The sequence below is a fragment of the Pomacea canaliculata genome, linkage group LG4, assembly GCF_003073045.1.
Source record: "Pomacea canaliculata isolate SZHN2017 linkage group LG4, ASM307304v1, whole genome shotgun sequence".
Taxonomy (NCBI): Eukaryota; Metazoa; Mollusca; class Gastropoda; order Architaenioglossa; family Ampullariidae; genus Pomacea; species Pomacea canaliculata.
The window spans coordinates 27,119,619-27,138,092 of record NC_037593.1 but is presented as its reverse complement, the minus strand read 5'-3'; the positions used below and the strand labels follow the sequence as shown (position 1 = coordinate 27,138,092).

General features: G+C 44.2%; 1 protein-coding gene across 1 annotated transcript in view; it reads right to left on the bottom strand.

The window, feature by feature from the left end:
• Positions 1-7,339: 7,339 nt before the first annotated feature.
• Positions 7,340-18,474, bottom strand: part of LOC112562494 (MORC family CW-type zinc finger protein 2A-like) — a 28,703-nt gene continuing 17,568 nt past the window's right edge. The window contains 5 exon segments of the mRNA XM_025235774.1: positions 7,340-12,079; positions 12,395-12,511; positions 12,852-12,984; positions 13,204-13,311; positions 18,262-18,351. Coding sequence (XP_025091559.1) covers positions 11,990-12,079; positions 12,395-12,511; positions 12,852-12,984; positions 13,204-13,311; positions 18,262-18,351 — 538 coding nt within the window. The 3' untranslated portion in view covers positions 7,340-11,989.

Sequence of the window (18,474 nt, the reverse complement as noted above, 5' to 3'; positions counted from 1 at the left end):
TCGCCGCGGTGTCATGTGCAGGGGGGTGGAGGTGAGGGTGACTGGAGGTTGGCCTCTCGACTAGGAGGACAGTATCGAGACCGTCTGACGTCTCCATTCTGTGTCGAACAGTTAATATGCGTCTCGCAGGACACGTAAACAACCATTGACCTAAAAAAAAAAAAGTGGAGAGGGGTGATGGAGAGAGAGAGAGACAGGCATGTACAAATTCTTGCCGTTGAATTTTGAAAAGAATTACCTACGATAGCTAGGTAATATCTAAGAAAGGGAGGTAATGCTATCAAACGTCGACGAACGACAGCAGTAGCCGTTCCTGATTTGACTGCGAGTTAGCGCAGTGTGTTTCAAAGTCTGTTGAAAAGTAACAGAACCTAGGTGCGAGCAGACGACAATAACAGTGACCGCAGCGACGAACCGCCCCCTTTCCTCCCACTCCTGCTTCAGCCTTATTGTAAGCGGGTTGAATGAGAGACAACGAGCGTCTAAACAAACACTATCCCACCTTTCTGAATTGTGTCACAGTCGCCGTGTGTCCAGGTCCGTGTTGCTATTGTGCATGGACAAGTTTAATTGTTCTGCTCCGTGGAGGAAAGTTTATTGACCCTGCTCTGTGATCAACAAGTTTTATGTACCCTGTTCCGTGATCGACATGTGATTGCAAGAAACGGGGAGGAAACCTCGCTTGCTGATGACGGAGCAAGAGAAAGAGAAAGGAGCTCGGTGACCCCTAAAATACCTACGTTGGTAGCACATCCCACAAGAACAGACCTAGTCCAGACACTCGTGTTGGGAGTTTGATTTTTTTGGTCCTCTTTTGAAAAAAATTACGAGGCTTAACCACCCGAGATGCTATCCTCCCAGTATAATAATAATTTATTTTGTAGAGCGCATTTCCCAATGTGGAGGCAAACTACAACACCGACAGTTAGCCCTACAGCGTAGAAATACAAGCATCAGGGTTATGAATGGTCGACGATGAGGAATACAGGAATGAGGGATAGCGATTGTTGGATTATGAAAGGTGGGCTTTGAGGCCCGACTTTGAAGTTTCGAATGGATTCGACTTGAGACCGATTCAAAATCATGGCCACCTACACAGTGGGTTATAAACCTGTATAACAGATGGACCACAAATTGAAACAGATTGAAGGAGCGGACGACTTCGAAGATAAGTGAAGATGGAAAGAAGTAATGACATTATTCTCCCTTTCTCCTCTGGGAGCAAATGTTGCTCAAAGCGTCGGTCGCAATCTCCTTCGTACGCTCACTCAACTTTGAGATCCCCTCGCCTGGGATGAAAACCAGCAGAGCAAGTCTTTTGCCCACAGTTGAAAAAAAAAAAAATAAAAACAAAAATAAAACAAAAGAACACAGTGCTTGCACCAACAGCTTATCTTGGTTCACCGTCGCTGCTAAACCGTCTGAGCAGAACGTATGCCACAGAGATCAAAAGCGCGTGTAAGAAGCAGCAATAAAAGAACCAGCCAACAGGCACAGATTTAGAAAAAAAAAATCAAAATACTGTAATTAGATACAATAAAGATAGGCGCAAATCTTTATCTCTCTTTTGCATAATGTTCACAGCTATGGCTACAGAAAGTTTGATAAGTCTGAAGGTATTGAGGGGAGATAACGCAACAATTGCCCCAGGGGTCCAGAGGTACCTCTGTTTCACAGCTCCTGGTTCCAGATTGGCCAAACACCTCTTCCTAGTCCCCTACCCCATATTGTGTGCATTAAACCGACTTCACCCCACCCCATCTCCACCCCTACCCCACCTCCATCGTGGTTTATGGGCGCGCTGAGCCTTCGCAATGTGGGCGATAAAAAGCGCGGCGTGCTGTGTACCCCACTCCTAGCATGTATCCACTGGATGTCATCTTCTTGCCAGATGATTCGATAATCCACAACATGGCCTCCATGCGGGTACAGCCACCTTGTCGTCCCGCAAGAGTAGCTTCCCATGACGCCAGGGCTATCACCCATAACGGCCAGAAGCAGATGTCGCCGTACAGTCTCACTCACTCTCTTTCTCCCTCTCTCCCTCCCTCTCTCTCTGAGCAGATTTTAAATCAACCCCCAGAGAATTCAGTCGAACAGATTTTGTCCTTGTGCCCCTTTTTGGCTCCATCTGAGCGGTTTTCGTGGTTAAATTTCAAAAATCCATACATTATTCTCCCTATTGTGCCCGTTCAAAATGGCAGCAAATCACAGAGTCAACAGCACAGAAAAGGAACGAACAGTTAAGCAAACGAATATGGCATGGCCGACAACTCGTCATCATTGTCCTCTGCCTGCACCAGAAACCATCGACATAAGTTCCCTTATTTGTTAATTTTTTTTTTTTAACGCGGGGAAGTGCAATGAACCATTGAAAGCGAATCTGGACCTTCAACTGTCCACGTCGGATCCCGACTTTACATGTGACAACGATGAACTCACAGGCGAAGCACAGGTTGTAGCTGTCTCATGCGGGTTTCATAAAACCCTATCAGCAACGGGAATTGTTTGTCGGCGCTTAATTTAATTTTGCATATTTGTTTGCTCACACCCCGTCCCTCGCCCCCGACCACTACCTCCCCTACAACTATTTTCTTCGAGTCGAAAAACCGCAATCACTTCTCAGTGCAACTCTTGACCAATAAAGGAAAGAATTTTTAAAAATGGATCTTGAATCCATGTCTTTGAAATGTCAGTCATTTTACCTCCAAGAGTAATCGACTGTTGAGTTCCTTGACTGCATATTTTGTCGGGTTTTTTTTAATTAATTTTTTTATATTATATATTTCTTGCTCATTTTCTACCTTTTATTCTTCCTTTGTTTCTTTTTGTGGGTGTATGTCTCAAGATTTGTCGTTTAACTCGGTAATAAGCATCCATCACGAACACCAATGGACAAAGCAACAAGGTGAGAGAATCAGCTACGACTGAGAGCGTTTACACGAGCCAAACGCACCATCTTTCATTAGTCAACTCATTAAGGCCCTCTTCATAACAGATGGGCACATCACAGTCAGAGATAGAGTGTGGGTAAACTAACGCCAAGGACAAGAGGGAGGCAAAGTGGTGGAGAGTGGAGGGGGATAAGAGTGGTTGGATTTGTCAACTTGGTGCGTGCTGACAAACCGCTGACAAAGATGACTGGGTGATTGCGGCGGGGTACGGGTGGGTGGGTGGGTTGTTAATCGCGTGTTGTTCACACATTTAAGAATATAAGAAAGTAGGAGAAAAATCACGCAAAGGCATCAATGCGGGTTGGGTTTTTTTTTTTTTTTTTTTTGGGCGGGGGTGGATGGGAAAGGGGTAGAGGTGCTTTTATGCATTACGACTTTCTCCCATATGTCCTTGTACAAGAGAAATATGACTGGCGACGGCAGATCAGATCCTGGCGCCGTTTGCTTCTGTTAACGGCCGGCAATGCGGGCACCGCGGTATCGTTGTTTCCTCCTGTCCCTGCAGTCTGCTGTGACAAGCAGACATTGTGGCCTTCATTTAACCAGCAAGTTGAGCACAGACAAAGCAGAAGCTTCCGATTTTTTTTAAAAAAAGGAAGAAGAAACACATTTTGTTCGTGCAGTTTGGGAGTATGAATGGCGGTCTCAGACTTGCTACGGGAAGATCGGTTGCAAGAGCGAGTGGCTTGATGTCGAGACTCAAAGTTTCGTTTAAAGACATACCGGATTGATATAAAGAGATTTTGCTAGGTAGTGATAATATAAATACATTCTGTAAGCTTCAGCACCAGGAACACAGTGGTTTATTTATTATCTAATTTCAAAGTAAAATCTCGCTCCCGCACATGAATAGCGTCAGAACAAGTCCAGTTCACCCGAAGCATGTAAACGGTGGCTAAGAGCATGCTCCTCGGGATGGTGAGTACGCGCTATATAAATCTTGCGTTTATTATTATTAACAATCATATTAGACTTTTCATGTAAACTATTTGACAGACTATCACGTGTACTGCTACTAATAATAACAGCACGCGAATGCGTGTGAATGACGTCAATTTAATGGTCTGAATGACGTCACAAAGACTTTTGACGTAAGGGAGAGGTCAGAGGAGCTTTAGAGAATTACAGAGATAACTTGTGAAGGTAAGAGAGACAATTACTGTAGTGTCAAGAAAATAATTGCCAAGAGAATCATTGCTATACTGGATGGAGCTCTGAGTTTATGATCAAGACTGATTGTTTTCATTATTGATTGAGAGTGTTCATTACCCTTGGTATCTGCTTCCCCTGGAATATCATTCGTTAAAGAGTTTGGCTATTATTTGTTGTTGGAAAAAATGGCTGCAAACCCACGAACAAGTCGTTTGTATTGTCGCAAGTCTGAGTGGTGAGGTTGTGACAGTCACGCATACTGAAATATTGTAACAGTGTCGTGTTTATTTAACCATTTTCAGCAACATAGTATTATGGTTCTGTGTTATGTAGCCACAGTGTCACGCGTTATTGAACTATTTTACGTCGCGCAATAGTAATAGCAAACCGCGGCTTCCGCATGAAGCCTTACATGGATGTATTATCTGTTAGATTATTTTATTATATGTTTCGCTTGTGGTAGTTGACCTTTTACGATACGTTGCTTTAATTATTGTGCTATACCTTTTGAGTAGCGGAAATGTCAAGAAATACATTGGTTTGTATCAAATACTTTCACGTCATGAGTGATGTAAAACCTAATATATTCAAAGAATTATTATTGTACATTACACAATAATGTATATACCTTTGTGATGCATTATATATGTGTAAAATGTTTATTCATCAAGTTATTAACCATGTCTTAGTCACTGTATCACATAATATAACTACAGATTGGTCAGTCGTGTAACCATCCTTAATGATAATAATAAAAATAAAAAATAATAATTTCTGTCTCAACTATGTTTTGTATGTAAAGTCAAGAGAATGGAGGTGTCACCAGATCTGTCCGATTCCAGGTATCGGCTACAACTGTATCCAGCTGACGCCTGAGGCTGTTTTGTCCCTTCGGCCCCTTGTCGCAGCGCTGCTGCCCAGAGTGTTTACTAGTTAGTTAATCACTGCAGGAAAGCACGATAATCTTGCGTCGCGATCGTCACGCTTATCGCCCTTTGGCACGTTTACAGCGTATAGACGGCGCTGTCTGGCGCGCTGCACGTGCTGTGACGTGCCAGTCGAGGACACTCGCACGTGCCTCTCGCATGCATGCCGAGATTACCGGTGCACACACACCTGTTGCTGCAGGTAAATATTGCTCTCACCACGTCGGCATACAAGAGAGGGTGAGGGAAGGGTTTTGTTGGGTTTTTTTTTTTTGCACGAAAAGTTTATCTGATACTTTCTATAACTTTTGTGATGAAGAACGACAGTGAGCATCTAGAGGGAACAAATATTATCTCTTGGATCTGCCCACCTGCTGCTGACAGAAGTATTTGCCATGGAACATTAATCTCCCGAGTTTCGGGGGAAACTACGGATCAAAAGACCCGAGCCACCGTGTGGCTATAAATACTCAAGTTAAACAAAAAGGCCAACTGGAGTTAATTATTCTCCTACGGATTGTGTTTCGTTTGTTGCACGAGACCTCGTCACAAACTCTGAACAAATGACCCCCTCCCCTGTCACCTGGGAGAGCGCTGTCAAATCTGAGGTCGAGCTTGTAGCTTGTATATAGAGACACGGCATTAACAAAAGCTCACCGAGAATGACTGCAGCCTTGTCGACGAAAATGCATTTAATGGACTCATATGACGTCACGGATTTGACCGTTGGTGTTTGAAGACGATCTTTGAAATGAACATTTCTTTGAATATTAGCAGTTCATGTATGGCCTGCATATGTACTTTGAGACACGTATGGCGAAATGTGTGCGATCAACTTCGCTCGAGTATTCGGGTGGGTTACCCTTTCCTGGTCAAAAGATCCTCATTTGTAAGATAAACACTAAACGACAACGATTTTATTTTTAAATTCTACCTTTGACCAAGAAAAAAATTTAATGAGTGTTTCATCCGTTCTTTCCGTACCCATTTTCGAAAGCCGTAGGGTGGTCTTTGTCAAGAACGAAAGGAAGGAGGGTATAAATGTGGTGGGGGAGTGGGGTAAGACTAGTCTCTCCAAAATCCCCCTTCCCTTACCACAGCCATCGGGTTTTTTCACCCGCCTTTCTGCAGCCGCTTACCCTCTGGAAAACGTCATCCGCTGCGATGACACCTCTCGTCAGTAGCGACGACACCTCTCTAGCGCCTGGTGCAGCAGTCATCTGCCCATTGCTCACATCGCGTTCACTGCCCCTTGCAAACCTCATCATGCGCATCGCGATGCATCCCGCCTGGTGGGTGTCTGGAGCCAGAGATTTGTCACCTGCCCACCAGCGGCAACCGGGAATCGATCCCTGGCCTCTCGCCGCCTCCGTCGTGGTTAAATGCGTCAAAGTTAATCAAGTTTCCAAGCTCCATCTCCATAGGCCAAGTCTAACCTGTCATAATTGGCGAAGGGATTTGTCTTTGGACAATAATTACAGATGCCCTCCCAGTTCGCGCCGCTGGCTGCTCGGTGCTTGAGCGGGTCCACGCAAAAACCACCACTTCCATGAAGGTGGCGGAAGCGATCGTCACCTAGCAACAACCAATCTCGGCTGGCGAACCGCTCTTGCGGAAAACCATGCCATGACACTTTGGCGGTGTCGCGCCGTTATCGGTCAGCAAGATCGTCTCGCTTTCATCCCCCGCGCGCGTCTTCCAATGATGGCTGGGATTTGAACCCTGCAGAATAATAAAAATGAGAGAGAGAGAGAGAAAAGGAAAAGCACACGCGAAGGTGATGGACCCAGCGTGTAGCCCGCGCGCCGGAAATGAAGGCATCTGCCACAAGCGCCAAATCCCTCACCTAGTTCTAGCTCAACATGAAAGGAGCGCGCCTTCGGATGCACACGTGTGCAAACACACCTTAGCATTCAACATGCTACATTCAGAGAGAGAGAGAGAGAAAGAAAACTAAAAAGGTTATTTACAACCTAAAGCAGATTAAACTCTTTTCAAGCTGCGACTTCACAATTTCTTAATAACTATCATCTGTTCCATAATTATTCCCTTCCCCAAACGCAAACACCAACCCAAACAAAGAAACCCGGAGTTACCTAACTTTACAAGTATAAGAAATAAAAGCCTCTAAAAGAATAAAATTGCTGTCGCTATATTGAAAACGACAAAAAGTCGAACACACCACACTGAGAACGGCTGATCATTGCTTTTACCATTACACCTGAAGTCGAAGGTTAAGCATACCACCACTAGTGCACTACTACACATCACATGACCACGACTGTCATCAACCGTTTGTAAACAAACTCGGGGTAAGCATTTTTCTTTATTACTGATTCTTTCCAACACAAGCATCAACATTTGCTACACAAAAAAATTATGTAATACACTTTCATCATCGCCGTTCGTTAGAAATGACTGTTGCGAAGAAGCAATAAACATGCACACAGATCAATATGATGTTACTGGAAAAATATAAACCGTGATACTGCTTGGGGACTATATGATTTTCAGAGATCTCTGTTACATCCATATATTTCAGTTTTGACACCCCTTCCTTTCCCCCACCACTCTCACAAGTAATGTACCATACACGCACACATCCAGAATATTACCAAAAAAAAAAATCACACAAATGCAGATGGATGTGTGTATAAGCCTCACGTGATCGCCGAGAGCCTATTACATCAGCCACCCCCCCCCTCAAAAATTAAAAAGCTGACAAATGAAGTGCGGCTGCAATACGTCTGCTTTTGTTTTACCCAGTCCAGTCTCTCTTTCACACACACACCATCCTCTCCTGCCTCCTTCACAAAATATTTTTTCTCAATTTGATATGAACAGCAGTGGAAGTGCACAGAAAAAAAGTCCCTTTCTTGTGGAGAGGTAACACACATTCTTTCGTATAAAAAATATGGTAATACAATACACTAAAAATAATCTTTACCTTCTCCACTAGAGTCAACTGTTGTTCGCGAAAGAAAAAGAAGATAAACCTTTCATCGAAAAAGAAGATAAACCTTTCATAGAAAAAGAACGAGAACCCTTCGGTCTCAAAAGTAAACATGAAAAAACTGATACGCCAAGTTTAAAACTTGAATGTGAGATGTAAGCGAGCCAAATGAAAATAGGAACAACATCCTTAAAAAATAAAATAAAAAAAGAAATCTGCAAGCAACGAGGTAACATCTTTTTTTTAAATCAAACAAATGGGGGCACCGCAGACCTAAACTGCAGTAATATGTCCAGAGACATCACCATGTCTGTTTGTAAAAATCCTTATATCTCGTAAAAAAAAAAAAAAAAAAAATAAATAAAGACTTTAATGTGCGAGTGGACAGTCTATTACAGTTAGGGTAACTCCAACCAGCATATATCTTCCGCTTATACCAGGAAAGTAGAATATTAACTTTGACCTGCTGACTAGTAATAAACTCTTCACGTCTAGTTAGGATTAAGACCACGATGACTCTGTAAGCACTAGTATATAAGGACTTATTTTTGCGTGCGGGGATCCGGATGTAGTAACCGAGGAAGGAGTGTATGAATTATGTCTGGGGTTTCGAGTGAGTTTTCAGACGCCTTAAACTTAACAGCTACAAAGCTATTACAAATAACAAAATGAAACCAACAAGATTCACAAGAAATGGCAGGGCCACCCCTTCTTCACATCTTTATAGTCTGATGCAGGCTGCGCAGAGCAGATGTTTGAGAATCAGACGTCATGGAGGAAACAAGCGAACATAAAATGGATGAACACGGTAGCACGTCTGTGTTAAGACCGACCCATAGCAATCGGCAAGAATTACCATAAGGGTGTTTTTTTTTATATTTAATTCTTCTTCTTTAAAGTAAAGGGGATGATAAGAACTCTCACACATGCATACAAACAACCTTAATCAACAAAGCATGCACAAGCTGTCACTTCTTTGTACGAGCAGCCATCTCCACAAATGGAACACAGGAGTTGCTCCCAAAGGGGGACGAGACATGTAGACCTTTATAATACCACCTGAAAGAACGGGTTATGAACGCCGCCATTACCAAACTTCCTGTTTTCCGACGTTATCGTTTACAAAATAATAAACAAAAAAAGAGGGCTTTCTTAATACTGCTCCTTTTGATCCACTGGCTGATTTGACAACCACGCCACGTGACTATTTGCGCAGTCAACATCTACCGTAGGTCGACGCTGACAGACTTGCACTACATTCCGGGACACTGAGAAATGCCGGTCATTCGCTACACACAAGTCGCTTTGGCAGAGCAAGGCCTACGCGAGGGAACAGCTGAACTCGGAGAACTTTATTGTTCTCCAAGAAGTCCCTCTTGCGGCACGAGAAGTAGTCTGGAGATTAAATAAAGCGAGACTTGTACATCTCGAGCCTTCATAAGACAAATAGGCTTATCCTTTCTTAATGCTTACACATACATGGTTAAATAAGAAAATAAAAACTATACAGGCAAGCAATCGATTCAGATATCTCGACATTTTCTTTAAGACCTGCCTACAGTGAACAGAAGGCTGTTCTGTCCATACATTAAAGCATGATGTCACAATGTCGGATATACAAATCTCAGAAACTTTAATATGTTTCAAAAGAATGAAAATGTCACTGACTGTACTTTCTTCCATTATGATATTTTTCCCCCACTATTAGCGTTATCACCAGAGACAATAAAGTTGAGCGTGCAGGTTGACTGCATTCCTATTGACAGAAAAATAAAACGCTGTCGGACAAAGAGGGCGAGAAGTGCAGAAAACTTTGGAAGCTTGACATTCTTCGAGTGCACCGAGAAACTTTACCGTACCAACAGATGTTCTTTGGTTTAGCAAATGGACACAGTGAGGAAAAAGAAATTTTATTTTCCCTACAAATGAACGGGGCTTTAAATGCAATACTTTTGTACAAGGCGCAGCACTAGTCTTGCCAAGGTATCTTTGAGGTGATAATTTTAGGTAACCTAAATATAAGACTACAGACAAGTGCTCATTTCTCCACTCAATCCACACCACGTTTCTTTCTTCCTCCCTCTCATGCTTGCTGAAAATACAAGTCTAAGCGAATCAAACTTCGAACTGTAAAACGTGAACCAATATTTTTACATTCTTTTGTTTTGAAGAAACGTGGAGACTGCAGACTTATATTTGCACAGAGACTGTGCAACCATTAAAGCTACAGCTTAACTTCTCATGACACACAAAATTTGACACACCCACCACCCACTGGAATAGCCGCATCAAGGATACAGAAATCGGACGCAGACAATATTCTGGAGGTAGTAAAGCCGATTTCTGCTGCTCGTGAAGAATTTTGTCTAAAGTTTCTTCTTATTCGTGGGGTCAAAAAACTTTTAAATGCTTCATAAAGCAGCACAAAAGTAGTATACACAAACAAAAACTGGCTCTTTAAAATAAACTCTCGACATTTCATTCGTGACATGTGCATCGCCAAACACTATGTGATGGGTAAAGGACAAAAGATTTTTTTTTAAAAGCAATGATAAGGTGGGGCAGAGAGAGGGAGAGATCATTGCAGCTGGATTTCTTATCCTCCTCTTGCGACTAGTTAGCGTTTGGTTCAGGCAGCCACGCGATTCTGCTGCAGGGAAGTCGGAGGCCGCGTGAGACTGACCACGTGACACGTTCCCCCTCACACACACGCACACCCCTCACCCATCCGCTAACCCTGACACGCTGTAACGTTGTGTAGCCCGATGGTCTGCAATCATCAGTGAAGACCAAGATGTTGAAACCCGTACAGCATGACGATAAAAGCTCGCACACAAATATGATCAGATAATTCCTAGCCCACATTCCCCATGACAAGTAAGAAGCCCATGCAACCACATGACAAATAAGGTTTCTACGGTGTGACAAGTAACATTTCTACAGTTATATAGCAACTTCATAGGTCGTGCAGCCATGTTGGATCGTACACCTGTGAAGCAAAACGTCAGAGACAGGTGGGGTCATCCAACAGGTCCATCGCGACCTTTAACATCGTTGTCGCCTGACCACTCTTGCCTGGCTCGTACACAGCACCTTTATTGACCACATTGTACAGAATCGATGCACACCTTTTCCCAACACTACCAGCGACTCTCCAAGTTGACTTGAAAGTCAGATGGTTGATTTCCTTTCTTTAAACGCGCGAAACTGCGAATTAAAATCTCTAAATATCTTTCAGCATATACCTCCTCACACACCTATCCGCTCGCTCGCTCACTCAAAACGTAAGCTTCCACTTCAAACTGACCCAAAACATGCGAGGTGCAGACGAAAGGTCAGTGACTATCTGTGCGTGCTCCTGTTAATTCTGTCTCCACAAGCCGCACACCACAGTAACCAGTCTGCTCGTGATGTCATCAGTGGGCTTTTTTGTGGGGTGAGAGCCTGGGGATAAGTCGCATAAATCCCAGCTCTTCCTCGGGCAAAGGGAACATTTTCACCTTTCTTTGTACAAACATGTCCCAGCTAAGTGCGACAGCCTCTGGCAATACTGCGCATTTCTTGAAGCTCCTCAGAGCCAGTGCTGCATTACGCATGTCCCGAAGCTCCTCCGAGTCAGTGCTAAGCTGTGCCTTTCGAAGACGACACGTCCTTTCCTTATGAAGTACGGTGCAGGTTGCTGAGAATGGGCTCCTTTCTGCTATTAACGTTTAAGACATGCTTGTGCTTTGCTGGACTTTTTTTTTCATTTTGAAGTAACCTGATGCACACACATGCCTATCAAAAACGTTAACAGTTTATTTCCGTTTACTGTGTTGTCCAGTTTTTAATTTCCATTGTGAATTTTCAGCAGGATTAAAAAAAAAAACCAGTTTGGACTGAAATCGCCAAGGTCTTTGTTTTGTTCATTTTTCCCCGTATTTTTTTATGGCTGCCATTGCATCTGGTGATTATTCTCATTGAGTACGGCGCACTCTGGGACGAGCAGAATTCTATTTTGATGATTACGTCTGTGACTGCACCGCCTGCCGCACGCACATGGTCAGAAGCTCGTCCACCTGGTCTCCATCTGCTTCCGGGTCAATGTCGAACTCCTGTTAATCAAACAGGGCGGAAGAAAAATGTACAGCAAGAAAATTCGTAGTAAGATGCAAGTAAACACATGCACACAGAGACAAAGAGAGATTAACTGCGCCAGGATAAACTTGCTAAAGCAGAACAATACAGCAATCGATGTTTAAACTGAAAACAATATGCGGAGGATGATAAATAAGTAAAGAAAGTGCGGAAGCAACGATATCTAGCAAGGAACCGAGCCCTAGAAAGTGTTCAGAAGACAAACAGGTCAAGCCACAGATTGCGGGAAGGCAGAAAAATGACAAGGCTGCAGCAAGGCCGCCAACTCTGACCTCATTGGTCGATTTGAGGAGTTTGGCGATGAGTTTTCTGACGGATGCTAGTTTGGCTTTTGCTGTCTCCGCCTCTTGCTTCCGCAGTGCTGCCTCCGTCTGAAAATTGCTCACCAGCTGCACGCGCACGCACACACAAACCCACGCACGCGCGGACACACAAACATACAAATGAGCACATAGAATAAATATGTAAAACTGAGGCATACATAGTTTTAGCAAAACTGCCGTATCTAATTACTGAAGATTCATTTTTTAAAATCATGAAAATCGATAAATAGCATACGAATCTCATACACAAAACAGTCCTTGAGAAGTGTTACACAGGGGAAACGGGGAACGGGGAGGAGAAAAAAAACAACTGAACTATGTTTTGCACAAGCTAAAAAAACAAAAAAGTAAAATAGATAACAGTCTATCATACTAAATCCTTTCCGTAGACAATTTTACTACGTACTCGTCGCAGCCCCCGCTCGTAATGGTCGAAAAAGTCATCGAGAGGGAATGTAGAAAGTTCTTGTAGTGACATGGCGGATATTGCATCCTTGTCCATGATCCACTGCGGTGGCAGGAAGTAGCGCAGACACGTTCTATATGACAAACAACTCATCACCATAAGTTATTAATCATCATCCTTTGCTTTGTTATCCTTCACGCAGCCCCTCTTTACTCTACCCCACCAAAAAACTGAACTTGTAGACTTTAACTAAAACGAAACTGTGACGGGTGAAGCAGAAGACGACGAGTGATGAAAGCGAACGATACACAAGAAACTGTGAGCTGTCATTAAGCCAGCACCAGGCACCCACCTGTAACCGTTGGCGATATCGTCGGTGTACTGGGTGCTGGTGGCCGTGGCAGTGGAAGACGTGGGAGCTCCGCTGTCTCCTGAGCCTGTGACTCGGGGGATGCCGGTGTGTCACTGCTGGGAGGGCCGGTCTGGGATAGGTACATATACAACGTGATACTTTCTGACCAAGACTTGATGCTACCGCAGGTCAACCAAAACTCTCACTTCCGCTGAGAGGGAGCGAGGAATGAGGGTGTAATAATATGTGTCTGAGCGCGCGCATGGAACATGTGATAGTGTGTTTTATGTGCGTGTATACAAATGAGTGCGAAGTTGATGTGGGCGGATGTTAAAAACAAATTACTGTATTTTCGGTTCTAAAGAATGTATATGGACATACAAATGACCTTCTGCGATGCCATGCGAAGATTTTGAACTTGTTAGCCCCTTCCTATTTCACCAAACCCCTTCAATTGGATTGAAATGTTATCTAAATGGTCCTTTACAAATCCCCAAAAAGGAGAGTTCAATATGTTCTCGACATCTAATTTTCTACGCTTTGCTGTCGCGATTAACACTTTAACTACAAATACATCTTAAATTAAAGTCCTTTACCTTGAGGACCCGGATGTCAGAGCTCTTCTTGTCGTACCTGATGACAGAAAACATTTTTTTTTTAATCTACGTCTGTGGTCTAAACGTTTTAACAGGCTGAGGTTGCTTGAGGAAAGGACGAATTCTTTTACACAGGTAATAGCAAAGTAAACAGTTTAGACAGCGACATTTACCAGACAGTTTATTTGTTGCCATGACTACTCGCATTTATGACGTGAACGAGCAGCTGACAACAGGCCGGGGAGCAGGAGACTGGAAGAAAGACTGGCATAGCAGTGTGTACGTCTGAGTACATACAGCTTAGCAGGATCGGCTGTCTTACCGTGGTGAATCGATTCATCAGCACACCGGTTGTTGTTAGTACTGATATCAGTACTAATCTCTTACCCTCCCTCTTGTGGGCGTCACAGAGAGAGAGAGAAAACGACGATGTCCAGCACCTCCCAAATGTGAAGGAGAAAATGAAAGCAGTACTAGTCAATATTTCCTTGACTTCGTCCCTCCTGTCTTTGGCTACTGCCTCCTATTTTTTGCGCTTCCCAGTGTCTTTGTCCAGTTACCAAAGGGTTCTGTTCTCCTTAGTTTTCACACACGCAAGTTCCCGTTGTATGCCCGTTTACTGTCATAAATATATAAATGTATTTTAATGTACAGATTTTTTTTAAAGTAAAGCATTGCACTTTTCCCTGTGTCCTTTAATGTTCGAACTCTCAGCTTAGCATGGTTTTCGTATACCTTTGATGATGATAGGGGGAGACATGACCTAGCACCCAACCCAACCTCCACCACCACCACCATCACGTCTCTGCGGAGCAGCTGGTCGTGTCGCTCCCCCACTCTCACTCCGCCCCATTCCGGTAAGATGGCCAAGCGGCAGACAGTGCAGGCTGCGCCAGCAATATGGCGTCCAGGAAGCGGAACATAGTGGCAGCACTTTGCCGGGCTGGCTCGCCCCCTGGCGGCGGGCCGCCGCGGGGGCGCTCACCGTCTTGTAACAGCGAGGCTGGGCTGCGTTCAGCCATGTCGGTCGATGCACGCCAAGGTAGGGCGGTACATGAATAACCGACTCACAATACTGTGGAAAGACTTTTAGTGAAGGTCTAAGCACTGCTTTCTTTGCCATACCCTCATCGGCCTAATGAAGTTTTTGGAGTCGTCTCTCAATACAACACAACACTGTATTGTCTCTCATAACACTACAATTCAACTACTTACATGTAAACCATGCATGCTGCGGTATAAATATATTCCCAAGTAGTACATCAGTCAGTTGACGAAATTCGACTAATTCTAATTCTAAACATGTCAGTATATTATTTTTTAAAATGTCAATATGTCATTTACCTAAGTAAAAATAAGCAGGACGCGACGATAGAAAAAAGTACGATAATGATACAAACACTGACTACAATAAGCTATGGCATTTACAGCCGCAGGGTAATAAACATTCTTTAAATGGCAAAATACAATTTATACCAAAGTCTTGTCTACTTTCTTTAAATAAAGGCAGGAGTCTTGAGGTTTGGGTTTTTTTTTTTATTAACACACATAAGCGAGTGCTAAAATCGGCCATATGCTGGATATGGTTCAGTGAATGGGAAAAACAGGCAAAAAAAAAAAAAAAGTTGAGGTCTGCGGGGAAAACCCAGATTTTTGCCAAGAGTCTACCGGCTGCTAGGCAAGGTGTAAGCGCGAAACACAGTTACTCGACGGTGAAGCACCGCGACCCCGCAGCGCGAGCAGCATGCCGGTCAGCCATTTAGATCTCGGTTACCGGAGCCGCGCCGTGTCGCTCCGCTAGCGGCCCCGAGTCCCGGGCATGCGATACTCCCAGCGCACCACCCGCTCGCTCCGTCCCGCGAGCCTGCAGACAGCCTGACAATTGCTTTCAATTAAATTCTAATGATTACCTCTGTAAACAAAGCGACTCCTCCATTTGGGCGGGGTCTCCCCGGGGGCCGAGTCTCCATAAATACGCTCCTTATTTAAATATCCTTCCGCGCTCAGCGCCCTCCCTAGAAAGCTGTGCACAATTTTACTGCCCCTACCTTTCCTCGAGAAGCCCCCCGCCACACACACACACTTTTCTTCCTCTCTTGACCAGACGAAGGGGACACCCGATTCGGACACGTTCGAAAACCCCTTCCACACGTCCCACTGACCCGTCCTTCCCAACCTCTCCGCGTCATCCATATCCACGCCGCTTCACTGCTAGCTTGCCGCACTGTCGCGAACTCCTAATAAAAAAAAAATATAAAAACGAAATCGATACCCCGGATATCCTGCTGGCTTTTCTTCCCCGACACTCCGTCATCATCTTGCGCGGTGGGTCGGCAAGAAGCGAGACGCGTGGTGATGTCGACAAGGCAAGACAGGGGTGTGTGGGTGGGTGGAATGAATGAGCAAATTTGGAGGAGTTGCAAGGAGGGCAACTAGAGTGAACGCAGGGGGTGGAGAGAGAGGAAGGGGAGTTGTCGGAAGCGTGGGAGGGGAGCATCGACCTCTAACTGAAATCGAAGACGTGTAACCATTTGTTCCCAGTTTAGTTCCGCTCCAGCGAAGTGAGTCCACGGTTCAATGGCGCAGACGATATTGATACCGGGGACGTCTGTTGCAAATCTGTTGGAAGCTAGGAGCGCTCAGATTGAACAATGAGCAATCGACAGATAGAAATAAACAGATCAATCAATAAGGAACGAAACCGAAGTGGGAGAGAGAAAGAAAGAAAAAAAAAGCTAGTGTTGGCGATGTTGATTAAGTCCACTCAGAGCAGAAAGAATCAAATATCTTGATTCTGATCCTGTCTTCTCCCTTGGTAATTTAAGCTGCATAAACTTCCACTAATTGAACACAGTTTTCGTGATGATTCACGATTTTTTTTTTAAAAAAAAAAAAGCCTGTTGGCCTAGCGTCCGTAGAAGTGAACGTAAGTGGACCATTGTATTTAGGCCATGGCATGTGGAAAGATGAGCGAATCCTTCTTTCACCCAGTGCTGCAAAAAAGGGCGAATAACCATAGACCTTCTAGTTTACCTAACACAGTCTTCCTAGTTGTGAACAGAAACCAAGGCAGCTTTGAGCGACGCTGTCCGCATGTGAACGGACCAGCCCATACAGGAATTGAACAAGTTTAAAAAATAAAACCTGTATAAACCAAATGAACAACATAGAGCACGTTGCAAGTAACAGCCGTGGAATTAATTAAAAACTGTCTCTGTACATTCAACGGATGTTCATCTTTGTCTACTTCATGTCCGTTTTTAAGTCATGTACAATTCACGTACCCCTTCGTGAAATAAAAACCAACGTTTCTGCAACTTAATTGTGTCTGTCATTTGTTAATTGTGAAAGCGTGTGCAGATGGTGAAGTGTAGCGCTTGTCGCTAAAGAAAACGGCTGCGCCCCCACCACCAAACCCATCACAGCAGAAGACAGGAACCGTACGAGAGATGAAGACGGGACGAAGACGGAGAACAAAACAGCAAGGGAGAACGGAAGGGAAAGGAAGAATGAACAAATAGGAGAAGTAAGACAACTAAGCGAAGTTTGAAGACGACGACGAGGGTCAATCGTGAGGTGTGGTGTGTGTGCGGGGGGCTCTTTCCTTCACAAGCGAGCGCCAGACAAGATTGGGGGAGGGGCGGTGTTACAGGACGACCAGAAGAGGGTGTGGTCTTGCTTTGGAGAGAAGCCGGGATGGGGGGTGTCAGGAGGATGTTTGCCTTCACGCTATGCACGTCGCTGACAGATCAAGTCGCAATCACACTGGCACCGCGCATCCATTTCCTTCGCTCCCTTCTGGCCCTGTTCTTACAGTCACAACACCTCCTCTGATCTCATCTGTCCCGCTAGCCACTAGGCCTGTCTTCTCCACTATATTAGGAATCCCCGCGAAAACAGCGTGCGTAATTCAGGTATCTCCATGTCTCTTTAATACAGTGGCTGAGCATGGAAGGGACATTCTTAAAAGCGATATTCAGCCAACGTAACTTCTGACGACACAATATCTACTAAATTACCGACGCTTACAGCGACAGGAAACTATGGATGTTGAAAAGCAGAAAGAAGAATGGAATCTTAAGACAAGCGTTCACTGTAAACAACCCTAACCTAGCAGCAGCTACAGTTGTGGTACACAAATCAGAACAGAGCACACTTCCAGTGCTTAAACGTGTGACGGTCTCAATGATGTGCGACTGAATGATACCCAATACCACACGTCTAGCAAGACAGAAAATTAATTATAACAATAATAAAGATGACATTCGTCAAGTGCAAGTAAATAATTCCTGTGCTCATGTACAAGCACGTTTTCTCTCTCTGACACTCGAGCACACACATACACAAACGCACCTACACAAACATATAATACACGCACACACACACACACACCTGCTTACATATACAACAAGCGGGACAATGTCAACATAAAGTAAAAGATAAGAAACAAAGAGACACTCACCATTTATCGTACTTATCTTTAGGATAATGATCGAACTTGACCTTCCACTTGGCCTCAGCTGGGTTCACTCGTACAACTACGCCAGCATGCCTGCACACAGAAAACAATAGTGTTGATCTGTCACACTCAATGCCTGGCTGACATTCAAACGAATCAGTGGGAATGAATGTTTAGAAAATTAAACTTGAAAAAGAGGACTTAAACTAAAGAACT